A 27568-nucleotide genomic window follows, 5' to 3' on the forward strand; every position below is an offset into this window, starting at 1 on the left:
AATTCTCTCACCTATTTTTGTGTCTTGGATTGATTGATTGATCGAATGCAAGAAAAGCCATGAAAATTTTCTTTCCATATTCACATTTCCTTTGTCAATATTTGTTTAGGCCAGGAGAATGATGATTAACCATGTGGCATTTCAACATTATTATCCAAGTCTAACCACCTGAAGATATGAAAGAGTCCAGATCATGCTTGGCAGGTTTTAAGGTATTGTTACTATGCTATGCTAGCTAGAATATTTTCTTTTCTTAATTGTGGTCAATTCTATAGTACACAAGTGAGACATGTTTTTTTGTCGAAATTGCTTCTATCAAGGCATTGAAATTGGTATTGTTACTATGCTAGCTAGAATATTTCTTTTCTTAACCAAGTGATTTATATCAAACATGTTGTGTAGTAGTTTAGATTAAAATTGGTTTTATAAACAATGTGTAAACACTAAAAAGGGTCTTAACTTATACTTGCTCCATTTTGGATTTCACTTTGGTGATTTTAAAGTTTCGTGACTTTGATGATTTTAGCGTATTTAGAGGATGAATGAATATTGAAATTTAACTATTTAAATAAAAAAGAATGATTAAGAGAGATATATCTTATCTTACCATATTCGCATCATTTCTCCATCAGTATTTGTGTTTTGCTCTTGCATTTGAAACCCTAACGTTTCTTTTGAGTTTCTTGTTGATTCCTCTTTTTTGCTATGGCAGGCACTCGAAACTCTTGGTGGTGCTATTGCATCTTCTTTCTTTGAGGCTTTGATTGACAAATTGTCTTCTGCTGAAACTATCGACGAGAATCTACATAGTAGGTTGATAACGGCTTTGTTTTCCATCAATGCTGTTGCTGATGATGCTGAGAAAAAGCAGATCAATAACTTTCATGTGAAAGAATGGCTTCTTGGGGTTAAAGATGGTGTTCTTGATGCTCAGGATCTCGTGGAAGAAATTCACATTCAAGTTTCCAAGTCCAAACAGGAAGCAGCTGAATCTCAGACAAGCTCTACTAGAACCAACCAGCTATTGGGTATGTTAAATGTCTCTCCTAGTTCAATTGACAAGAATATAGTATCTAGGTTGAAAGAGATAGTTCAAAAACTTGAATCGCTTGTGAGCCTGAAAGATGTACTTCTTCTGAATGTTAATCATAGTTTCAATGCTGGGTCACGGATGTTGATGTCTCCAAGTTTTCCTTCTATGAATTCTCCTATGTATGGGAGAAATGATGACCAAAAAACTCTCTCTAATTGGCTCAAATCGCAGGATAAGAAGCTCTCCGTTATTTCAGTGGTAGGTATGGGTGGGATAGGGAAGACCACCCTTGCCCAACATTTGCACAATGATCCTATGATAGTGGAAAGGTTCGATGTTAGAGCATGGGTAAATGTGTCTCAGGATTTTGATGTTTGTAGAATTGCAAGGGTGATTCTAGAATCAATCACTGGTTCATTCATTCAAACTACAGATCAGAGTATTCTTGAGAAAAAGTTGAAGGAACAACTCATCGGGAAGAAATTCTTCATTGTTTTGGATAATGTTTGGATTGAAGATGAGATGAAATGGGAAAATTTTGAGACTCCGTTTAGTTATGGGGCACAGGGAAGTAAAATCCTTGTCACTACGCGCAGTGGAGAAGTCGCGTTGGTCACGGCATCAGATCAAATCCATCAATTACACCATCTGGATGAAGAAGACTCCTGGACATTGTTTGCGAAACATGCATTTCATGGCTTTGATGATTCTTATGCTGTCTCCTGGACGAAGAAGACTACCCTCCATGAGCAGATTGGTAAGAAGGTGGCTGACAAATGCAAAGGATTACCTCTGGCCTTGATAGCCATCGGAGATCTCTTGTGCATAAACTCATCATTGCTGCAATGGGAGAAGATATCGGAAAGCGATGCATGGGATTTAGCAGAAGGGACCGGAATTGTCCCTGCATTAATGGTAAGCTATCAAAACCTTCCCACTCACCTAAAGAAATGCTTTGAGTACTGTGCCTTGTTTCCGAAAGGTTATCTTTATGAGAAAGATCATCTATGTCTATTGTGGATGGCTGAAAATTTGATTCAACACCCTCGACAATATATGAAGAGTATGAAGGAAGTTGCTGAATCTTACTTCAATGATTTGATTTTGAGATCATTTTTCCAGCCGTCAACAAAGTATAGAAATTATTTTGTCATGCACGACCTACATCATGACTTGTCAAACTCTATATTTGGGGAATTTTGCTTCACGTGGGAAGACAGAAAATCAAAGAACATGAAAAGCATAACTCGTCATTTTTCATTTTTATGTGATGAACTAGGATGTCCGAAAGGACTAGAGACCTTGTTCGATGCGAAGAAGTTGCGCACATTCCTACCGTTGTCTATGACTTGTTATGAATATCAATGGTTATTGTGCTTTAACTCTAACAAATTACTGCTTTCAGAGCTCTTCTCCAAGTGCAAGAGGCTGCGTGTCTTATCTTTGTGTGGGTGTATGGATATGATTGAGTTACCGGATAACATAGGCAATCTTAAACATCTCCATCACCTCGACCTTTCTCGTACTAAAATAAGTAAACTTCCGGATACATTGTGCTCACTTCATTACTTGCAAACATTGAAGGTCAGGGACTGTCAATTTCTTGAAGAGTTGCCTATGAATTTGCACAAACTCGTGAACTTGTGTTATCTCGATTTTAGTGGAACAAAGGTAACAGGGATGCCAAAGGAAATGGGAAAGCTGAAAAATCTTGAAGTACTGAGTTCTTTTTATGTAGGCGAGGGAAACGATTCTAGTATACAACAGTTAGGAGATTTAAATTTACATGGAAATCTTGTAGTTGCAGACCTGGAAAATGTTATGAATCCGGAGGATTCAGTTTCAGCAAATTTAGAGAGTAAGATAAACCTTCTGAAACTAGAATTAAGATGGAATGCAACTCGCAACAGTTCACAAAAAGAAAGGGAGGTGCTCCAGAACCTAAAACCTTCTATACATTTGAATGAGCTCTCAATTGAGAAGTATTGTGGTACGTTATTCCCACATTGGTTTGGAGACAATTCACTGTCATGTCTGGTATCCTTGAAGTTAAGCAATTGTGAAAACTGTATTTTGCTTCCTTCACTTGGAGTTATGTCATCACTCAAGCACCTTCGGATTACCGGACTCTCTGGAATAGTGGTGATTGGTATGGAGTTTTATAGGGATGGGAGAAGCTCTACTGTATCTATTCCATTTCCATCCTTGGAAACCTTAACTTTTAAGGATATGAATGGATGGGAAAAATGGGAATTTGAAGTTGTTGGGGGGGTTGTTTTTCCACGTCTAAAAAAGCTTTCTATAATGCGATGTCCAAATCTGAAAGACAAATTACCAGAGACACTTGAATGTTTAGTGAGTCTGAAAATTTGTGATTGCAAACAGCTCGTGACTTCTGTTCCATTCTCTCCATCAATCAGTGAACTACGTCTCACCAATTGTGGAAAATTGAAATTTAATTATCATTTATCCACTCTGAAATTTCTTTACATTCGTCAATGTTACATCGAAGGATCCTCCGTGGATTGGACCGGGCATACATTATCTGAATGTGGTACCAACATTAAATCGTTGAAAATTGAAGATTGCCCAACTATGCATATTCCCCTATGCGGATGCTACAGTTTCCTTGTAAAATTGGACATCACCAGTAGCTGCGACTCTCTAACAACATTCCCGCTGAATCTGTTCCCAAATCTTGATTTTCTCGACCTTTATAAGTGTAGTAGTTTTGAAATGATTTCACAGGAAAATGAGCATCTTAAACTCACATCTCTCTCAATTGGAGAGTGTCCTAAATTTGCATCATTTCCAAAAGGAGGATTGTCTACACCAAGGCTGCAACACTTTGATATTTCCAAATTGGAGAATTTAAAATCACTTCCTAAATGCATGCATGTCCTCCTTCCATCTCTTTATAAGCTATCTATAGATGATTGTCCACAGTTGGAGTCGTTCTCCGATGGAGGTTTGCCATCAAGCCTAAGAAACCTCTTTCTTGTGAAATGCTCAAAACTTCTTATCAACTCGCTGAAATGGGCTTTGCCGACCAATACATCTCTCTCTAACATGTATATTCAAGAATTAGATGTGGAGTTTTTTCCTAATCAAGGGTTGCTTCCTATCTCTCTTACTTATCTAAATATTTGTGGTTGTCGAAATCTCAAACAACTTGACTACAAGGGTCTTGAGAACCTTCCCTCTCTTAGAACATTGAGTCTAAATAATTGTCCCAACATCCAATGCTTGCCAAAGGAGGGTCTGCCTAAATCCATTTCAACTCTACAAATATTGGGGAATTGTTCACTGCTTAAACAACGATGCAAGAAACCAAATGGCGAAGATTACAGAAAGATTGCACAAATTGAATGTGTAATGATTGACAATTACACAAGCTCCGACGTTTAAAATAAGGCGTTTACCAACAATCTTAGTTCCCAACTTTAACTCAGGTACAAACTCTAGCAAATATATTGAGATAGTTACATGTTTTCCTATGCTGAATATTTCACATAAGTCTTGCATTTTTTTTGTTTAATAAAGGCGTAGATATGCTGAAATCGATTTTGTCACTGTGTATGGATGAGCTTTGTCAAAAATGATTTTGAATGAACTTGATTCTGTTAAAATTAATTTGAAGTGAAGTGATTCATGCATAGATATTTGTACACTAAAAAAAGCTTGATGTAAAATTTAAAAAATAAAATTTGATCTAAAGCATAAGCTGCTTTTTACAACTTCTACTTAAATCAAGGTTTGGAAACAAAAATCAACTTCACAAGACAGCATCCAAACAACTACACTTTTTTTTCCTAAAATCACAATAACATAGATAAAATCAATTATGATCATTTCTACCATGAAACCAAACCCACTAATTTCTTTGAAAAGCTGATAAGTTCCACTCTAGTTGTTCTTGAAGGACAGACATAGATTATATGGTGTTTTGATCATAAACTCTATGCATTTACCATGTCAAGGTTTTTTCGACGTGTGATTCGCAAACATTTACCTATTTTATCCAGGTTGGCGCATCAAGTTTCCATAACGAAAATGACTCGTTTGATTGACAATTGTACAATGAACAACCTGCCGCCTCCAGTGACAATTGTACAAATCAATGTAACTCGTAACTCGCTGGATTATCAGTAGTACATGACAAAGTAAGAATCTTTCAACTTCTCAAACTTCCTAATGAAATCCTCCGCAAACCTTTCATATTCATATTATCATCACCCTTTATTTCTATCATATCTAAATTTTTTTCTTCCAATTCCTCTATTATTATGGAAGCTCGCAGGAATTTTATGCGAAGAAAGGGACACCAAAAAAATGGTGGTGAAGTGCTAAAGTTCTGGGAATTAAGAAGACAAAGGTACAAAAGTTCATTGCAGTTCTAATACAGATTTCCATGAAACTTCTCAAGAGGTCTCCTTGGCTGCACAAGACATCAAATATTTTTTCTAAATAGATAATTGCTTTGTGGTTTTAAATATGTGAGTATTTTCTTGGTAAAATATTTCACAGATTAATAACAATCCTTAATGTACAAGAAATTGATTGTGCCCTTGGAATCTTGTTTCAAGTATATTATTTTCCAACAATCTTGAGAGTTGATCTCTTCTTCTAATCATAGATTCATCCCAGGCAAGATTAATATTTTCAAATATTGATTTAACTTTGAATTTCATTTGTACAGCTAGTGATGGGTATTGAGCTATCTGGATTCTAGAACTTAATTTCTTACATACTAAAAAAAATATACTATATAAAGATAATTTGTTTTATTATTAATCATGAATGATATCATTTATTTTAACAGTTATGAGAAAATTCCAAATATGCATCCACTCCCAAGATTATAACTGCAATGTATAGTTACCTGATTAATTGGTGACATACATGTTTTTTTTAAGAGATGGTTTATTATTTAGGGTTTAATATGTTTTTTGTCCCTATAAATATACCAATTTTTCGTTTTAGTCTCTCTAAAAAAAATTCAACTTTTAATCCTTATAAACTTTTCAATCGCTATTTTTTGTCCCTATTATTAAGTAAATGTTTTTATTTTCTAATAAAATTGTGCATAAATGTATAGAATACTGTAAAAATCACTAAAAAAAAATTAGATTTTTTTAACAAAACATAAATTAAATATGAATTTTTTATCGCAAAAAATATAAATAAATTTTAATTTGAAAATTTGTTACTAACGATTTCTTTATAATCCCTCTGCTCCCTGGACTTTTTATTTTAAGATTATATAAAATCAAACTCTTGCTGCTAACTCTATGCCTCCAAAATAATAAAACTTAGGCTAAATTATCTTTTTGGTCCTCTAACTATTTAATTGGTATCGGATTGGTCCTCTAACTAAAAATTGATTTATTTCGGTCCTCGAAGTTTCTCACCGTTACTACATTTAGGTACCATTTGGCCAGACTTTTTTTCGGTCTAAAAGCTACTTTAAAACAAAGTTAAAATAAAGCTCTTTAAGAAAAAAGTTAAAGTTGTTTGGTTTCTTTAATTTTTTTTAGTTTTAAAGTTATTTTTAAGTTAAAAGTTGTTTGGCAAAATATTGTACAAAACTTGGAATTTTTTTTTTTTTTGTGGTGTCTGGGGTTCGAACCCGCGACCTTGCATATATTTATACATTGTCTATATCAGCTGAGCTAAGCAAGAGAATAGTTTGTCTTTTCTTTTCCAATTATACTGTATAACAAATTTAGTTATAAGAATATCATTTTCTTTTTGTCATTTAAAAACATAAGAATTTATATTATATGGTATTATATTTGTTACATTGTTTTTTTTAAGGATGATATTTGTTACATTGTTGGTGTCATTGAAAAAGATATGTTTAGTTTTTTAATAAGAAAAAGATATGCATAGTTTGTTACAATATAAATGTGTAAAATATATATAAGTATAATTTTTTTAGGCATCTATACTTGTACTTTTAATTAAAATCAAAATTTTATAAAAATAATAATTGTTCGCATTACGCAACACTAAAAAAATTTTACGCACTAACGTAACAAAAAAAAACAGACATACAGACATAAAATATTACTCTAAACGCTAATGTGTTTGTGTGTATTTGTAAGGATGAAGAAAGAGAATAAAAATATTTGGTGTCATTCAATGACAGCATTAATAAAAATATTTGTGAGATTGTGATAATTAAACGATATTAAAATTAAATATATAAGTGATAAAAAGATAATAAAATTAAATGGATCATCCTTTAAAAAAATTATATGGACCGGTTCAAAAAAAATTAAATGAAAGAAAAAAAACAAATTAAAATATAATATTAAAAAATAAAAGATAAGGTTGCCTGCTTGAGTTGAAGGGAAGTGCTTGTGAAATAAATTATAGAGAAGTAGTTTTTTGAAGCAGCATTCAACAATTTTTGGTTAAAGCTCATTCCATTCAATTTTATGCATTCTAAAAAAAGTACTTTTTTCGAAGGTACTTTATTGATATTGTGTTTGGCCTAGCTTCTCCTTAAAAATGTAGAAAAGCTGGAAAAAAAAAGTCAGGTCAAACGGTACCTTAGTCTTTGCTGTTAGTTTTATTCAAATAAAACGTTAGGGTTTGTGTTATGTGGGTCCTCTAACTTTATTTATTAGTATCATTTTGGTCTTAACGTTAAGGTATTATGATTAAATAATGACTGATATTATAGATAACTGTTATGGTTCATATGTATGTGTGAAACAGGAGGTCGGGTACCCACATAACACAAACACTAACATTTATTTGAATGAAACTAACAGAAATGACTAAATGTAGTAATGGTGAGAAACTTAGAGGACCAAAATAAATCAATTTTTAGTTAGAGGACCAATCTAATACCAATTAAATAGTTAGAGGACCAAACATGTAATTTAGCCTAAAATTTACTTTATAAAAATTCCTATATTTAATTATTTTCAAACTTAAAGTTAAAAAATAAAGTTGTTAGAATTAGAACTCTTTCAACAATTAGGCCGGACGTCATGACCGGGGTTCAAACTCCGGTACCTCCACTTTGTGTGTGTGAATTTATGATGGCTTTGCCATCTCTTCTATCCATAAATATAAAATAAAACTCTTTAAACAAAAATTAAATCAATTGACTTTGTTACTTAAAAAAATATTAAATGAAATTGATCACATTAATTTAAATATTAGTTTTTATTCTAAAGATTATGAAAAAAACATTAGGTCAAAATTTATAATTTAACTAAAATATGTACTTGTTCAAAAAAAAAATTACTAAAATATGTATAATTTTTAAAAATACTTCATCGTTAAAATATATCCATAACTTCAATATTTTAATTAAAAGAACAAATTGAGTATTTTCTTTCTTTCTACCTTTTTCAATTTATATGAACGCAGTTGAGTAAATGCTTAAATTTCAGCTTGTGACCACACAAGCTTTACACCCATTTACAACTTCTCTCACCAAGAAAATAATTCATATTTTCGTAGTGTTACGTGTGAGTAAATCAATGTAAAAAATGTGATAAAATAGCAGGAATCTTTATGAGTGTCAAGATTAGTTGAGGACTTAAATTTTTGTTTGAATGAGATTGGTTGTGCAGCTGGTGGAAGGTGCAGGCATCCGATCCATTAACTTTTTTTTTTTCAAGAAAAAAAATAAGGAAAATATTTCGATTATTAAAACCTTAAATGTGGTTTTAAAGAAAATCTCATCAATCTCTTATTTATGTTTCTCTTTTTTTTTTTTTTTTAAAAATTGAGTTTTGTATTTCTTTTAGAAAAATCAACAAGGTCTCAACTATTGAGATTTGGATTCTTTAAAGTAATCAAAGTGGAAAAAAAAATTAAAAAATTTTATTTTAATAAACTCGTGATTTATTATGATGTATTTATAATATTTACTTTTAATTTATTAATTAACGATGTAAAGGAAGTTGTTCACTTGAAAGAAATTTCCTCTTGTTGAATGTGTGCCTTTTGTGGCAAGACATCATAAACCATTTGCACAATAATATTACTAGTTCATTTCATTCAAAATCAAATTATCAGTATATGCTAGAATAATCAAAGAAAACTTGAGAACAAGTAGTAATATGATGGAAAAATCTGAATTTCGAAACAAACAGATATGTCAAAAAAAAAAAATGGTCAAGGATACTTTTTTTTCTTTTGGTTAAGTAGTCTGGTCACTAGAGCTCACACGTGGAGAGGTGGAGTGTACGTGGTTTAAACCCCAACCCCTTTATATAATATGTAATATTCCTACCAACTAGGTTAAGCTTACGGAGATGATCGAGGATACATTTATGGGAGCTTCTACGGTGCAGTCAGAAAAACTGACTTTTTAAAATAAAAAAAAATTGATCTTAATGTTTGATTCATTTTTACATTGTTGATTACTGATTACATCTTGGATTTACAGGTACTATTTTATCGTTGGAACCTTTAACATGCAAACAAATTTGATGATATTATGTGATAGTTTTAAGTGTTACACTTTGTGGGGTGTTACGCTTAAAATAAGGTAGGATAAAATTAGATTAAGTGTGGTCTTGTTAATCTGATGAATTGATGATATTATGAATACCGTACTTTTGATGTCATTGTACAAACAATGAGATGTTACTTACTACATTTTTGATGTTATAGTATTAACTTCACCAAAAAAGTCATTCGCATGACTTCACCATAGAATTTTCCTACATTTTAATTGCAATAGACTCTATTTTGAATAATTTTATATTTTGTCCTTTAAAAGTATTTTATATTTTGAAACTGAAAGATATGTTTAGTTAAGAGCGATATATATGAACACTTCTTTATGTATGTTTTCAAAGTTTTTAACACGTAATTCCGTCAATATCGTCTTCAATGATGGATTGAGAGACTTATTTGTTGAATGATTGGCAAAAGGATATAACACTTTAGATATATATCATTTTCATGACATGGTAGGATAAATATAAATACTAGTACTGTGGATAGAGTGGAATTTTTGGATAAAGTGGAGTTGGGTCCCCGTTTATAAGTATAATTTTACGAATAAACAGATAGAGTTTTTACTATCATAATAATATTAAATATATACATTTAAATTAAGTATTAAAGTTTCTTTTTTACAAAAATAAAGATATTCTTTTATTTAAATTGATATATTACACCGATACAATACAAATTTAAAGTCGCTAAAACAAAAATGATGAATTTGCGAAGAAACTCTTATCATCCATGTTAAAAGCATAAAAGGGTAGAGTATATAAGTCTACAAATATGACTATAGTCAAGTCTCTTGAATACTTATGTTTCGGATCTACAACGTTGACCATGTCAAAATCATTTATTGAATTTCCACTTTCTCAAAGTTAATCTTTCATACAAAATCAAATAAACATTGCACTAAAACAGAAAATAAAAAATACACTGCACAAAGATAGAAAATTAAAACAAATAGGGTTGTGCAAAGACGATGTAATCACATAAACAAACGAAAGATGAATGAAAATATGCGAAAATCACTAATTTAAATAAAAAAGAAGGAAAACCAATTCGGATGAGTGGTTTTGGATCAAAATTAACTCTAAATCACCTTTATTCGATAGACAAGAAGAAGAAGAAGAAGGGTGGTGACGATTACGATTTGGGAAAGAGAGAAGAGAAAATACTCAATAGCAAATCAAATTAAGTATTGCAATTATATAGTTTTTTTCTTAAAATGTGTATAAGAAAAATTAAAATATTTTCCTCGCATTTTATATATGGATCCATCAATCAATGATTGTAACACGATAATAAAAAAAAATCTCAATCTTTTAATAAAAGTGATAGAGACATTTCCCTTATTTAAATAATCATTTTTATGTCAACTTATGAAACAATAAGAAATATACAAAAAGATAATGTATAATCACTGATAAAAAAAAAAAATAAGAACATCATGAATGTATGAGAAAGTTGTTGTTGACGCAAGATGATTGTAAAAATATCATTATACATTTTACTTCGTTTATTTTGAAAGTTTACGCATGACCTCATGTAAAAAATATGTCTACGTACTACATGCCATATACTGGTAGCTTATTATGGTATTTATATCTACCACAAAGTGTCTAGTATAACAAAAAAAAAAAAAAGATTATCGAAGACAATGATAAAGGCTTTGTATAAAGGCTTTCTGGATGTCCTTTGACTAAATGTGTTCTGAATTATATAATTTTAAATTGGCTTTGATCAATATGGATTAGGATTTAGAATGATGGACTTATCTGTATATGTTTATTTTGTTACATAACAGGAAAAGAAAAAGAAAACTAATAAATGTTATTCATCGGACCGTCGTTGCAAGGAAGGAGTTTGTATTTTAATTAAAAATAAATGATATTTATTCATTTAAATTGATAAAGTTCGTGGATATAATACAAATTCATTAAAAATAGGAGAATGCTAACCATTGCCCTTAGGGCATTAGATAAAGGGATAAAAATAGAAATATAACACTAAAAATGGTGAAAAGTGATAAATTTAACTTTTTAAAAGACAAAATGTTGTTGAAACTAATGCAAATATGCTATTTTTGGCTTCCTTAACCATTGCCCTCGTAAAAATAAAACTTATGAATCTACGAACAAACTTACAACATTCATGGTAATAGCATAAAACGGCAAAGTACAAACGGCAAAGTACAAAAGTCTACACATATGACTATATTCAAGCTTCTGATATACCCATGTCTACAGATATGCAACGTCGACGACGTCAAAATCATTGTTTTGATCTGCACTGGATTGAAGCTGATCTAACAATTTAAAGGAATAAATACCCAAACGAAACAAAAAAGACAAACAACACCGCACAAAGACGACGGACAAAACAACGTCGCACTAAGACGACAAAATAAAATATATGTGAAAATCACTTTTCAATAAACAAGAGTATATATCGGTAAGACATGGTGATTCAGGTACAACTCAAAATTCTTCTCCTACAATAACAAGTGATATTGTTCCGGTAAGACATTGTGCTAAATTATTTTGCGTATTAATTATTGCCTAAGAGTCTAAGTGAAAGAATGGGGGAAGAAGTATGGTGCCATTTAATTTGAGAAAGGATAGTTCTTTTGTTGTTTTTATTTGATTTGGAAGGATTAACTCTTTTCCCTACATACCCTTCAAGAAAAGGGATCAAAACCAATGTAGTTCTCGTGAAGAATTTCTTTGGTGGGTTGGATTGATTTTAAATTTTTGAAAATGGTTTTAAGAAGAGATATGAGGCCTCAAGACATGGGAGAAAATAAGATGAGGTTGATCAAATTTTAATTATAAGAAACCCAAGTCTAATATGGATGTTAAATTGATTAAACATTTGATTAAGAAAATAAAAGGAAAAACACTTGGGTTAAACTCGAAGGTTTATTAAGAAAATATTTTTGAAGTTTTGCATAATTGATTTTTTTTTTTGGAAAAATGATTTTTTCTAAGTTAAACGCAAGCTAAAACTAAACGCAACGACGTAACATAATAAAAAGCGAGAAATTTACAAAGGACGTTGGATTCCAAGCAAACTCTCAAGTAAGCGAACCTAAAATTACTAATAGTTTGATTTTAAGAAATTTTTTGAAGTCCGATAATTATAACCTAAATATCAGTAATTCATTTTGGTCCTCGATTGCGGTTATGACGTAAAACGGTAAAAATAAAGTGTGGTGTCGGTGCTACTTCTCATTTATGGATATTTACAAGGAACCTAGATACATGCTAAAGTCTCAAGCAAAATGTAACTAGCAAGAAAATAAAAATGCATGAGTTATATTACATCAATTCCTAAATACACACTAAAAATCAATGACAATAAAATAAATGACATGAATTAAAATATGCATGAGAGGATTCTAAACTATTTTGTTACCTATTACCGTCAAATATTACCTTCCATATAGCACGGGTCGATGGTCTAGTAGTAAGTTAAATATATCAAAGGAAAATTAGGTTACATTCCAATGATTTTAATGGAATGTTGTATTTTAATCTATTTGGATTGATCCAATAATGTTGGTTTGGAACTATAAAGTATGTTTTCGTTAGTATTTTATCTCATTTCGATTCTTTTCGATGATAATTTAAATGATTAAATTAACTTCTTTTTTTAAAAAACAAAAGGAATACCCCTTTGATTTTACCGATGTAAATTAAAAAATTGGTGCCATTCACGAATTTGCAGCTATCACATGATGTATTATATTATATTTCTAAATATAGAACTAATACAAGACTTTATCAAAAACAAATCTGATATTGCACGACAAAGTGACACCTGGAAAACTTTCTTTCCATAGGTGTATAGTCTTCAAATTATAGTTATAGTTATAGATCTAGATTAGATAGAATAAAATTCTCTCACCTATTTTTGTGTCTTGAATTGATTGATTGAATGCAAGAAAAGTCATGTCTTCTTACTCTTCTCTGATCTGCATATCCATTGAATTTAGCTCCGGTAACATGCTCTATTTTGCTCTGGTAATTATTATTCCTCATCTAAATTCAGTTTCTTTTATGCTATACGTTTCAATTTTAATTGTTCCAATTCCAAACTTTGTAACTTGGTATTCACACTCGTCAACATATAAACCATGGATAGGTCCCTAATTATTTTTTGACAATTATAGTTATTTGGTTTTATTTGATATTTGAGTTTTTTCAAAAAAAATACTAAATTAATTCAATTGTTAACTTTCATGCTTATGCTTTTGTATGCACTTTGTGTAAAATGGTAGGCAATTCTGCAGCTCTTTATAAATAAATTTATTATATAATCTTCTTAACTTGATATTTTGTACTGCAAGGTCATTGTGGATTGGTGGTGGTATTAGAGATTGCGGTTAGGCATTAATTGGGACTATTGTGGTTACAAGCATTATGGTCAACCTATGAAATACATATATTCTTCAGGTTAGGCGTGTCTTGGGACTATTGTGGTTACATCGACACGACACCAACATATATAATTATATCGAATTATATAATTTTTTAAATTATTAACGGTGTCGGTGTATCGGCATTCGTGATCGTATCCATGCTTCATAATGATCAGCAAAGAAAAAAATGAATTTTAGCGTTTCTTCTCAAAGTGTGTGTAAAATGAATAAACATGTCAATTTTATCTAAAATTGAAATTGAAAGTTTATTAACTTTACATCAATGAATGTCAATTTCGTTTGTCAACATTATTATCCAAGTCTAACCACCTGAAGATATGAAAGAGTCCAGAAGATGTTTGGCAGGTTTTTCATATCTCAATATTTACTGGAAAAATTCGGGCTGAAATTATTAAGCCCAAACCCTACATTTTATTCGGGCTTTCGGGCCGGCCCGTAGTTCTACTGATACGATGCAATTTTGTTTTTCTTTTCTTTTAAAAAAATAAAATAAAAAAGGAACAGTCCTGAGGATGAAAGCAAATGGGGGGAGAAGACAGTGTGTGTAGATGGTGCAGAGTGTTATTGGGAGGGAGATCAATCCAAAGGTATAAAAAAAATTGGTCCATCATGGACAAATTTTTTTAGTGGTTCATTTTATACGGAACCAAAGAAGAAAATACAAAAAATAGATGAAGAATTGAGAGATCAAATAAATACTTAATATTGTTCATATTTCTTATCTAATTTCAAAGTGGAAAACGATGTAATTTATAATTTATCCATAAAATAATAAAATGTTGCAAAATTTTATATGATTATTTACAAAAATAAAATAAAATAATTTATTTGATAGATGATAGATACATAATACATAACCTTTCAAAAAAAAAAAAAAAGATACATAATACATAAGTGTAATATTAGTTAAAATTTACGATCACTCTATATTTCTAATATATATAATATTTATTTTCATTTAACATGGATGACTCAAAGAGTCATATTCAATATATGAAGAATAAATGAGATATTATTCTTTGCAATATATATTGGTGGTTTAAACATGTAGTTTTGTTGGTGTTGTTATTTGTGATTGAAATACATGACTCAAAAATTCAATGAATAAAGAATGAGTACAAGAGTCGTGTTTAATTCACGAGAATGAGAGAAAATCAATTTTGTCTATTTTATCTAATTTTAAAAATAGATTTCTTAAATTCTAAATCAATGATAAATTAATTGTGTTTTTATATATTTATTTATTAAGTAAAGCGTGCATTCACCATGCATATGATTTGGTAGATTTTTAAAATGATTCTCTTTGTCGGTTGATTCAAGTAAGTTTTGAATTAATTCACGACAACGTTAAATATTGTAATGATTAATTTCTTGACATCATTTAGGTTGTTTACTTTTTTGGTCATTCCATATTAGTAAAGCGAATAAATTTACTTGTTTTTTTTTTAAGGAAAATTTACTTGTTTATATTAGAAGTAAGACTTGGTAAATTTATCCCCGTGAGCTTAGCTCAGTTGGTAGGGATATTGTATATTATATGCAGGAGTCGGGGTTCGAATCCCGGACACTTCACTTCTCCACAATTAAATTTTGTGAGCTCTAGCCACTAGGCTACTTGACAAAAAAAAAAAAAAATTTGTCAATTTTCAGAAAAATAGTTTGTAGTGTTGTTTGTTGTGACCTTTCTTAGATTTATTTGCATGCCACATTGTTGAGTGTCTCTTTATTTTGGCTGGTTATACATGTAATCATGTTAATTCTATTATACATTATTGAATTTGTCTTTTTATTTTTATTTTTAACTTGTGTTTTTGTAAATTTTCAACTTAAATCTTGATTATCTCGGCGTTTATAAGTTTAATAATTTTGAAATGAATTCCTAGGAAAATGAACATCTTATACTTAAATATCTCTCAATTAGGAAGTGTCCTTATTTTGGAACATTACCCAAGGAAGGATCGTCTGCTCCAAGTTTACAACACTTTAATATTTTCAAATAGGAGAATTCAATTTAAAATCACTTCCTAAATGCATGCATATCTTCTTTCCATCTCTTCATAACCTATCTATATTTGCTCAAAAAAAAAAAAAAAAAAAACCTATCTATATTTGATTATCCACAGCTGGAGTCGTGTGTTTGATAATGACATTGCATTTAATCCTTTTAAGGTTGTTTTTTTTTTTTTTTTTATTCTGGTACAAAGGTGCAGAAGTATGACAAGTTAACCAACGTTCTTACTCATGAATTTCGCTTAGAGTCATTTAAGAAAATTCAAGATGAAAAATTCAAAACTGACGTTTTATATGGTATAGTTATGTACTTTAATTTATTTTTGTGTTTTCTCCGATTATAATGTTCTTATATAGATGTATTATTATTATTTTTTGAGAAATCATCGGGTTTCTTCATGAGATTGTCAAGCCAACGCCAATTGGGACGGGAAAGAAATCGTGTACAAATATTGTGTTGAAAGATAAACTGTATTATTTTCTAATTTGTCAGCATCAAATGATAGGATTTTGTATAAGTTTGATAATGACCTAAATGATGTATTTCCTTATGCATGAGAATATCTGGGAGTGATGTTTCATTTCCATTTGTTTCAACAATATTAATTGGCCAACGGGGTACATATAATCCACATGCATGCATTTATCTAGAATTTATAGGAAGATAGTAGGAAGATAAATTAGAAGTCATGGTACATTTTCTTTAGCTTAAAATCTATCATGCTACCTTCATTTTATAAATTATATGTAACTATATTCGCATACATCTTATCCATAATAATATGCATTAGACTAATATTGCAGTTATTTCCCTGTTTAGCATTTCCCAAACAAGGTGTCAAGAACAATTCTGAAAGAAAAGCGCAAAACAAACATTCTTATTGATGACCAGACACAGAGAAAGTATAAGTGTCGCCTCATTACCGCCGAAAGAGCATGCTATGAAAAATACTTGGATGGGCAGTGGTTCAATTTCTGCAGAGAACGTGTCATGGAAGAAGGTGGTAAGCTCATCTTTGATCTCGAAAAGTCACCGAAGAACTTGCACGTTCGAGTTGTTCCAAAATAGATCTTTGCTGCTGAACGATTTGAACTTCTACTATTTTGGCGTATCGCTTTGGACTGTAATCGTAAACTATCTTGTCTTTGGGATGCCATTTGTTCTTTTCATTTTATCTGATGTAAATATTGGCAAAAATCCCTTTTTTGTTAGTCTATGACACTTGTAATCTCTTTTATAAACCTAACTATTATATAACGTTAATCTGCACATTGTTGGTTCCTTCGTTGGTTCCAATTAGTATCATGTTAATTATAAAGTTGTTTTCCTAATCTCTTGAACAAAATAGAACATGCTCTTTTCCCACATCAAATCTTTATAATGCTTTGGTAAATGTTCTAGAAATGTACATATAGCTGAGATTTGTGCAATATGCTTGCTTGATTTTCACATTTATGAACGGCAACAATTTCTTAAGAAAAATGCAGATATTTCCCTTAATTTGCTCATTTCTTCTTTATAACAAAGCTTTTTTAAAAATACAATAAAAGTGATTCATTTATAATATCCGAGTTTGTGCAATATTCATTAATTTGCTCATTTCTCCTTTGGAACAAATTTTTTACAAGATATGTTATTCAACCCGTGCTCGCACGGGTTTGTAACTAGTTGAATTGAAAAATTGATGCCATTCACGAGTTTGCAACTAGCACATGATGTATTACTATATTTCTAAATATAGAACTAATACAAAACTTTATCAACGAAAAAAAATATGTTATTGCATGAGAAAGTGACACCTGGAAAACTTTCATTCCATAGGTGTATAGTCTTCAAATTATAGTTATAGTTATAGATCTAGATTAGATAGAATAAAATTCTCTCACCTATTTTTGTGTCTTGGATTTGATTGATTGAATGCAAGAAAAGCCATGAAAATTTTCTTTCCATATTCACATTTTCTTTGTCAATATTTGTTTAGGCCAGGAGAATGATGATTAACCAAGTGGCATTTCAACATTATTATCCAAGTCTAACCACCTGAAGATATGAAAGAGTCCAGATCATGCTTGGCAGGTTTTAAGGTATTGTTACTATGCTATGCTAGCTAGAATATTTCTTTTCTTAACCAAGTGATTTATATCAAACATGTTGTGTAGTAGTTTAGATTAAAATTGGTTTTATAAACAATGTGTAAACACTAAAAAGGGTCTTAACTTATACCTGCTCCATTTTCGATTTCACTTTGATGATTTTAAAGTTGCGTGACTTTGATGATTTTAGCGTATTTAGAGGATGAATGAATATTGAAATTTAACTATTTAAATAAAAAAGAATGATTGATTAAGAGAGATATATCTTATCTTACCATATTCACATCATTTCTCAGTGTTTGTGTTTTGCTCTTGCATTTGAAACCCTAACGTTTCTTTTGAGTTTCTTGCTGATTCCTCTTTTTTGCTATGGAACTCGAAACTCCTGGTGGCGCTATTGCATCTTCTTTCTTTGAGGCATTGATTGACAAATTGTCTTCTGCTGAAACTATCGACGAGAATCTACATAGTAGGTTGATAACGGCTTTGTTTTCCATCAATGTTGTTGCTGATGATGCTGAGAAAAAGCAGATCAATAACTTTCATGTGAAAGAATGGCTTCTTGGGGTTAAAGATGGTGTTCTTGATGCTCAGGATCTCGTGGAAGAAATTCACATTCAAGTTTCCAAGTCCAAACAGGAAGTAGCTGAATCTCAGACAAGCTCTACTAGAACCAACCAGCTATTGGGTATGTTAAATGTCTCTCCTAGTTCAATTGACAAGAATATAGTATCTAGGTTGAAAGAGATAGTTCAAAAACTTGAATCGCTTGTGAGCCTGAAAGATGTACTTCTTCTGAATGTTAATCATGGTTTTAATGCTGGGTCACGGATGTTGATATCACCAAGTTTTCCTTCTATGAATTCTCCTATGTATGGGAGAAATGATGACCAAACAACTCTCTCTAATTGGCTCAAATTGCAGGATAAGAAGCTCTCCGTTATTTCAATGGTAGGTATGGGTGGGATAGGGAAGACCACCCTTGCCCAACATTTGTACAATGATCCTATGATAGTGGAAAGGTTCCATGTTAGAGCATGGGTAAATGTGTCTCAGGATTTTGATGTTTGTAGAATTACAAGGGTGATTCTAGAATCAATCGCTGGTTCAGTTAAGGAAACTACAAATCAGAGTATTCTTCAAGAAAAGTTGAAGGAACAACTCATCGGGAAGAAATTCTTCATTGTTTTGGATAGCGTTTGGATCCAAGACCGAATGAAATGGAGACGGTTTAAGACTCCATTTACTTATGGGGCACAAGGAAGTAAAATCCTTGTCACTACACGCAGTGGAGAAGTCGCGTCGGTCACGGCATCAGATCAAATTCATCAATTACATCATCTCGATGAAGAAGACTCTTGGACATTGTTTGCGAAACATGCATTTCATGGCTTTGATGATTCTTATGCTGTCTCCTGGACGAAGAAGACTACCCTCCATGAGAAGGTTGGTAAGAAGGTGGCTGACAAATGCAAAGGATTACCTCTGGCCTTGATAGCCATCGGAAATCTCTTGCGCAGAAACTCATCATTGCGGCATTGGGAGAAGATATCGGAAAGCGATGCATGGGATTTAGCAGAAGGGACCAGAATTGTCCCTGCATTAATGGTAAGCTATCAAAGCCTTCCCACTCACCTAAAGAAATGCTTTGAGTACTGTGCCTTGTTTCCAAAAGGTTATCTTTATGAGAAAGATCAGCTATGTCTATTGTGGATGGCTGAAAATTTGATTCAACGCCCTCGACAACATAAGAAGAGTACGAAGGAAGTTGCTGAATCTTACTTCAATGATTTGATTTTGAGATCATTTTTCCAGCCATCAACAAAGTATAGAAATTATTTTGTCATGCACGACCTACATCATGACTTGTCAAAGTCTATATTTGGGGAATTTTGTTTCACATGGGAAGGCAGAAAATCAAAGAACATGACAAGCATAACTCGTCATTTTTCATTTTTATGTGATGAAATAGGATCTCCGAAAGGACTGGAGACCTTGTTCGATGCGAAAAAGTTACGCACATTCCTACCGTTGTCTATGACTTGTTTTGAATATCAATGGTTATTGTGCTTTAACTCTAACAAATTACTGCTTTCAGAGCTCTTCTCCAAGTGCAAGAGGTTGCGTGTCTTATCTTTGTGTGGGTGTATGGATATGATTGAGTTACCAGATAACATAGGCAATCTTAAACATCTCCATCACCTCGACCTTTCTCGTACTAAAATAAGTAAACTTCCGGATACATTGTGCTCACTTCATTACTTGCAAACATTGAAGGTCAGGGACTGTCAATTTCTTGAAGAGTTGCCTATGAATTTGCACAAACTCGTGAACTTGTGTTATCTCGATTTTAGTGGAACAAAGGTAACAGGGATGCCAAAGGAAATGGGAAAGCTGAAAAATCTTGAAGTACTGAGTTCTTTTTATGTAGGCGAGGGAAACGATTCTAGTATACAACAGTTAGGAGATTTAAATTTACATGGAAATCTTGTAGTTGCAGACCTGGAAAATGTTATGAATCCGGAGGATTCAGTTTCAGCAAATTTAGAGAGTAAGATAAACCTTCTGAAACTAGAATTAAGATGGAATGCAACTCGCAACAGTTCACAAAAAGAAAGGGAGGTGCTCCAGAACCTAAAACCTTCTATACATTTGAATGAGCTCTCAATTGAGAAGTATTGTGGTACGTTATTCCCACATTGGTTTGGAGACAATTCACTGTCATGTCTGGTATCCTTGAAGTTAAGCAATTGTGAAAACTGTATTTTGCTTCCTTCACTTGGAGTTATGTCATCACTCAAGCACCTTCGGATTACCAGACTCTCTGGAATAGTGGTGATTGGTATGGAGTTTTATAGGGATGGGAGAAGCTCTACTGTATCTATTCCATTTCCATCCTTGGAAACCTTAACTTTTAAGGATATGAATGGATGGGAAAAATGGGAATTTGAAGTTGTTGGGGGGTTGTTTTTCCACGTCTAAAAAAGCTTTCTATAATGCGATGTCCAAATCTGAAAGACAAATTACCAGAGACACTTGAATGTTTAGTGAGTCTGAAAATTTGTGATTGCAAACAGCTCGTGACTTCTGTTCCATTCTCTCCATCAATCAGTGAACTACGTCTCACCAATTGTGGAAAATTGAAATTTAATTATCATTTATCCACTCTGAAATTTCTTTACATTCGTCAATGTTACATCGAAGGATCCTCCGTGGATTGGACCGGGCATACATTATCTGAATGTGGTACCAACATTAAATCGTTGAAAATTGAAGATTGCCCAACTATGCATATTCCCCTATGCGGATGCTACAGTTTCCTTGTAAAATTGGACATCACCAGTAGCTGCGACTCTCTAACAACATTCCCGCTGAATCTGTTCCCAAATCTTGATTTTCTCGACCTTTATAAGTGTAGTAGTTTTGAAATGATTTCACAGGAAAATGAGCATCTTAAACTCACATCTCTCTCAATTGGAGAGTGTCCTAAATTTGCATCATTTCCAAAAGGAGGATTGTCTACACCAAGGCTGCAACACTTTGATATTTCCAAATTGGAGAATTTAAAATCACTTCCTAAATGCATGCATGTCCTCCTTCCATCTCTTTATAAGCTATCTATAGATGATTGTCCACAGTTGGAGTCGTTCTCCGATGGAGGTTTGCCATCAAGCCTAAGAAACCTCTTTCTTGTGAAATGCTCAAAACTTCTTATCAACTCGCTGAAATGGGCTTTGCCGACCAATACATCTCTCTCTAACATGTATATTCAAGAATTAGATGTGGAGTTTTTTCCTAATCAAGGGTTGCTTCCTATCTCTCTTACTTATCTAAATATTTGTGGTTGTCGAAATCTCAAACAACTTGACTACAAGGGTCTTGAGAACCTTCCCTCTCTTAGAACATTGAGTCTAAATAATTGTCCCAACATCCAATGCTTGCCAAAGGAGGGTCTGCCTAAATCCATTTCAACTCTACAAATATTGGGGAATTGTTCACTGCTTAAACAACGATGCAAGAAACCAAATGGCGAAGATTACAGAAAGATTGCACAAATTGAATGTGTAATGATTGACAATTACACAAGCTCCGACGTTTAAAATAAGGCGTTTACCAACAATCTTAGTTCCCAACTTTAACTCAGGTACAAACTCTAGCAAATATATTGAGATAGTTACATGTTTTCCTATGCTGAATATTTCACATAAGTCTTGCATTTTTTTTGTTTAATAAAGGCGTAGATATGCTGAAATCGATTTTGTCACTGTGTATGGATGAGCTTTGTCAAAAATGATTTTGAATGAACTTGATTCTGTTAAAATTAATTTGAAGTGAAGTGATTCATGCATAGATATTTGTACACTAAAAAAAGCTTGATGTAAAATTTAAAAAATAAAATTTGATCTAAAGCATAAGCTGCTTTTTACAACTTCTACTTAAATCAAGGTTTGGAAACAAAAATCAACTTCACAAGACAGCATCCAAACAACTACACTTTTTTTTCCTAAAATCACAATAACATAGATAAAATCAATTATGATCATTTCTACCATGAAACCAAACCCACTAATTTCTTTGAAAAGCTGATAAGTTCCACTCTAGTTGTTCTTGAAGGACAGACATAGATTATATGGTGTTTTGATCATAAACTCTATGCATTTACCATGTCAAGGTTTTTTCGACGTGTGATTCGCAAACATTTACCTATTTTATCCAGGTTGGCGCATCAAGTTTCCATAACGAAAATGACTCGTTTGATTGACAATTGTACAATGAACAACCTGCCGCCTCCAGTGACAATTGTACAAATCAATGTAACTCGTAACTCGCTGGATTATCAGTAGTACATGACAAAGTAAGAATCTTTCAACTTCTCAAACTTCCTAATGAAATCCTCCGCAAACCTTTCATATTCATATTATCATCACCCTTTATTTCTATCATATCTAAATTTTTTTCTTCCAATTCCTCTATTATTATGGAAGCTCGCAGGAATTTTATGCGAAGAAAGGGACACCAAAAAAATGGTGGTGAAGTGCTAAAGTTCTGGGAATTAAGAAGACAAAGGTACAAAAGTTCATTGCAGTTCTAATACAGATTTCCATGAAACTTCTCAAGAGGTCTCCTTGGCTGCACAAGACATCAAATATTTTTTCTAAATAGATAATTGCTTTGTGGTTTTAAATATGTGAGTATTTTCTTGGTAAAATATTTCACAGATTAATAACAATCCTTAATGTACAAGAAATTGATTGTGCCCTTGGAATCTTGTTTCAAGTATATTATTTTCCAACAATCTTGAGAGTTGATCTCTTCTTCTAATCATAGATTCATCCCAGGCAAGATTAATATTTTCAAATATTGATTTAACTTTGAATTTCATTTGTACAGCTAGTGATGGGTATTGAGCTATCTGGATTCTAGAACTTAATTTCTTACATACTAAAAAAAAATATACTATATAAAGATAATTTGTTTTATTATTAATCATGAATGATATCATTTATTTTAACAGTTATGAGAAAATTCCAAATATGCATCCACTCCCAAGATTATAACTGCAATGTATAGTTACCTGATTAATTGGTGACATACATGTTTTTTTTAAGAGATGGTTTATTATTTAGGGTTTAATATGTTTTTTGTCCCTATAAATATACCAATTTTTCGTTTTAGTCTCTCTAAAAAAAATTCAACTTTTAATCCTTATAAACTTTTCAATCGCTATTTTTTGTCCCTATTATTAAGTAAATGTTTTTATTTTCTAATAAAATTGTGCATAAATGTATAGAATACTGTAAAAATCACTAAAAAAAAATTAGATTTTTTTAACAAAACATAAATTAAATATGAATTTTTTATCGCAAAAAATATAAATAAATTTTAATTTGAAAATTTGTTACTAACGATTTCTTTATAATCCCTCTGCTCCCTGGACTTTTTATTTTAAGATTATATAAAATCAAACTCTTGCTGCTAACTCTATGCCTCCAAAATAATAAAACTTAGGCTAAATTATCTTTTTGGTCCTCTAACTATTTAATTGGTATCGGATTGGTCCTCTAACTAAAAATTGATTTATTTCGGTCCTCGAAGTTTCTCACCGTTACTACATTTAGGTACCATTTGGCCAGACTTTTTTTCGGTCTAAAAGCTACTTTAAAACAAAGTTAAAATAAAGCTCTTTAAGAAAAAAGTTAAAGTTGTTTGGTTTCTTTAATTTTTTTTAGTTTTAAAGTTATTTTTAAGTTAAAAGTTGTTTGGCAAAATATTGTACAAAACTTGGAATTTTTTTTTTTTTTGTGGTGTCTGGGGTTCGAACCCGCGACCTTGCATATATTTATACATTGTCTATATCAGCTGAGCTAAGCAAGAGAATAGTTTGTCTTTTCTTTTCCAATTATACTGTATAACAAATTTAGTTATAAGAATATCATTTTCTTTTTGTCATTTAAAAACATAAGAATTTATATTATATGGTATTATATTTGTTACATTGTTTTTTTTAAGGATGATATTTGTTACATTGTTGGTGTCATTGAAAAAGATATGTTTAGTTTTTTAATAAGAAAAAGATATGCATAGTTTGTTACAATATAAATGTGTAAAATATATATAAGTATAATTTTTTTAGGCATCTATACTTGTACTTTTAATTAAAATCAAAATTTTATAAAAATAATAATTGTTCGCATTACGCAACACTAAAAAATTTTTACGCACTAACGTAACAAAAAAAAACAGACATACAGACATAAAATATTACTCTAAACGCTAATGTGTTTGTGTGTATTTGTAAGGATGAAGAAAGAGAATAAAAATATTTGGTGTCATTCAATGACAGCATTAATAAAAATATTTGTGAGATTGTGATAATTAAACGATATTAAAATTAAATATATAAGTGATAAAAAGATAATAAAATTAAATTGATCATCCTTTAAAAAAATTATATGGACCGGTTCAAAAAAAATTAAATGAAAGAAAAAAAACAAATTAAAATATAATATTAAAAAATAAAAGATAAGGTTGCCTGCTTGAGTTGAAGGGAAGTGCTTGTGAAATAAATTATAGAGAAGTAGTTTTTTGAAGCAGCATTCAACAATTTTTGGTTAAAGCTCATTCCATTCAATTTTATGCATTCTAAAAAAAGTACTTTTTTCGAAGGTACTTTATTGATATTGTATTTGGCCTAGCTTCTCCTTAAAAATGTAGAAAAGCTGGAAAAAAAAAGTCAGGTCAAACGGTACCTTAGTCTTTGCTGTTAGTTTTATTCAAATAAAACGTTAGGGTTTGTGTTATGTGGGTCCTCTAACTTTATTTATTAGTATCATTTTGGTCTTAACGTTAAGGTATTATGATTAAATAATGACTGATATTATAGATAACTGTTATGGTTCATATGTATGTGTGAAACAGGAGGTCGGGTACCCACATAACACAAACACTAACGTTTATTTGAATGAAACTAACAGAAATGACTAAATGTAGTAACGGTGAGAAACTTAGAGGACCAAAATAAATCAATTTTTAGTTAGAGGACCAATCTAATACCAATTAAATAGTTAGAGGACCAAACATGTAATTTAGCTTAAAATTTACTTTATAAAAATTCCTATATTTAATTATTTTCAAACTTAAAGTTAAAAAATAAAGTTGTTAGAATTAGAACTCTTTCAACAATTAGGCCGGACGTCATGACCGGGGTTCAAACTCCGGTACCTCCACTTTGTGTGTGTGAATTTATGATGGCTTTGCCATCTCTTCTATCCATAAATAAAAAATAAAACTCTTTAAACAAAAATTAAATCAATTGACTTTGTTACTTAAAAAAATATTAAATGAAATTGATCACATTAATTTAAATATTAGTTTTTATTCTAAAGATTATGAAAAAAACATTAGGTCAAAATTTATAATTTAACTAAAATATGTACTTGTTCAAAAAAAAAAATACTAAAATATGTATAATTTTTAAAAATACTTCATCGTTAAAATATATCCATAACTTCAATATTTTAATTAAAAGAACAAATTGAGTATTTTCTTTCTTTCTACCTTTTTCAATTTATATGAACGCAGTTGAGTAAATGCTTAAATTTCAGCTTGTGACCACACAAGCTTTACACCCATTTACAACTTCTCTCACCAAGAAAATAATTCATATTTTCGTAGTGTTACGTGTGAGTAAATCAATGTAAAAAATTTGATAAAATAGCAGGAATCTTTATGAGTGTCAAGATTAGTTGAGGACTTAAATTTTTGTTTGAATGAGATTGGTTGTGCAGCTGGTGGAAGGTGCAGGCATCCGATCCATTAACTTTTTTTTTTTCAAGAAAAAAAATAAGGAAAATATTTCGATTATTAAAACCTTAAATGTGGTTTTAAAGAAAATCTCATCAATCTCTTATTTATGTTTCTCTTTTTTTTTTTTTTTTTAAAATTGAGTTTTGTATTTCTTTTAGAAAAATCAACAAGGTCTCAACTATTGAGATTTGGATTCTTTAAAGTAATCAAAGTGGAAAAAAAAATTAAAAAAATTTATTTTAATAAACTCGTGATTTATTATGATGTATTTATAATATTTACTTTTAATTTATTAATTAACGATGTAAAGGAAGTTGTTCACTTGAAAGAAATTTCCTCTTGTTGAATGTGTGCCTTTTGTGGCAAGACATCATAAACCATTTGCACAATAATATTACTAGTTCATTTCATTCAAAATCAAATAATCAATATAAGCTAGAATAATTAAAGAAAACTTGAGAACAAGTAGTAATATGATGGCAACTTTGTAAGACTATGAGCAATCATGTTAACTAGTCACGTAGTGAACTATACACGAGGGTTTAGACAATAAAAAGAAAGTAGTAACACTCTTAAACCATGCAACAACGTAATAATCGGTATTTATTTTCCTTAGAGTTGAAGGAGATGAAGATATGGATTAGGTATGTACCTTGACGCAACAACCAAAATAAACACTACAACCATACGAACACTGCAATATGATGGAAAATAAAATTAAAAAAAAGTATCATCTTAAGAAGAAGAACAAAACAACACCACCTTAAGACAAAAAAAATCACGGAGAAAAACCAAATCCATATGTAAACAACTTATTTAAATAAAATGTGAGAAATAACAATGCAAAAGGGGGATTGTGGGTTTAAAAAATGATGCGAATCCACCATTTTTAGCGGAGGATGAAGAAAGATCGAGAGAGATGGATATGTTACTTGTTTATCAAACTTATTAAATAGTAAGGTGTTGTTTTTAACTTTACTAATTATAACTTTCTAGAAGAATAAATTAGTTGGAAAAATCTGAATTTCGAAACAAACAGATATGTCAAAAAAAAAATGGTCAAGGATACTTTTTTTTCTTTTGGTTAAGTAGTCTGGTCACTAGAGCTCACACGTGGAGAGGTGAAGTGTCCGCGGTTTAAACCCCAGCCCCTTTATATAATATGTAATATTCCTACCAACTAGGCTAAGCTTACGGAGATG

At 31.1% G+C, this 27568-nt stretch overlaps 3 protein-coding genes and 1 long non-coding RNA gene across 4 annotated transcripts; all 4 read left to right on the plus strand.

Moving 5' to 3' along the window:
• LOC11441594 (putative disease resistance protein At3g14460) lies at positions 1-5670 on the plus strand. The gene is made up of 4 exons (XM_024776390.2): positions 1-212; positions 713-4485; positions 5059-5196; positions 5327-5670. The coding sequence occupies exons 1-2, from the start codon at positions 177-179 to the stop codon at positions 4439-4441; spliced, it is 3765 nt and encodes a 1254-aa protein (XP_024632158.2). The 5' UTR covers positions 1-176; the 3' UTR covers positions 4442-4485; positions 5059-5196; positions 5327-5670.
• A 7677-nt stretch (positions 5671-13347) lies between these two features.
• On the plus strand, positions 13348-17118 carry LOC120578034 (uncharacterized). The gene is made up of 3 exons (XR_005643988.1): positions 13348-13536; positions 13863-13968; positions 16786-17118. It is a non-coding gene; the product is annotated as an uncharacterized lncRNA (long non-coding RNA).
• A 1310-nt stretch (positions 17119-18428) lies between these two features.
• On the plus strand, positions 18429-21041 carry LOC11441165 (putative disease resistance RPP13-like protein 1). Its single transcript, XM_024776965.2, has one exon. The coding sequence runs from the start codon at positions 18429-18431 to the stop codon at positions 21039-21041; it is 2613 nt and encodes an 870-aa protein (XP_024632733.2).
• LOC112419086 (putative disease resistance protein At3g14460) lies at positions 21030-23388 on the plus strand. Its single transcript, XM_039830110.1, has 3 exons — positions 21030-22203; positions 22777-22914; positions 23045-23388. Exon 1 carries the CDS (start codon positions 21056-21058, stop codon positions 22157-22159), a length of 1104 nt encoding a protein of 367 aa, XP_039686044.1. The 5' UTR covers positions 21030-21055; the 3' UTR covers positions 22160-22203; positions 22777-22914; positions 23045-23388.
• Positions 23389-27568: the final 4180 nt, after the last annotated feature.

Source organism: Medicago truncatula, chromosome 2, assembly GCF_003473485.1.
Source record: "Medicago truncatula cultivar Jemalong A17 chromosome 2, MtrunA17r5.0-ANR, whole genome shotgun sequence".
Taxonomy (NCBI): Eukaryota; Viridiplantae; Streptophyta; class Magnoliopsida; order Fabales; family Fabaceae; genus Medicago; species Medicago truncatula.

Bases quoted from the DNA above. Each gene is read 5' to 3' on its own strand.
- LOC11441594 (XM_024776390.2), top strand. From the start codon at position 177: ATGAAAGAGTCCAGATCATGCTTGGCAGGTTTTAAG. The intron at 213-712 runs GTATTGTTACTA...TTGCTATGGCAG, and splicing joins CATGCTTGGCAGGTTTTAAG to GCACTCGAAACTCTTGGTGG.
- LOC11441165 (XM_024776965.2), top strand. From the start codon at position 18,429: ATGGAACTCGAAACTCCTGGTGGCGCTATTGCATCTTCTTTCTTTGAG.
- LOC112419086 (XM_039830110.1), top strand. From the start codon at position 21,056: ATGCGATGTCCAAATCTGAAAGACAAATTACCAGAGACACTTGAATGT.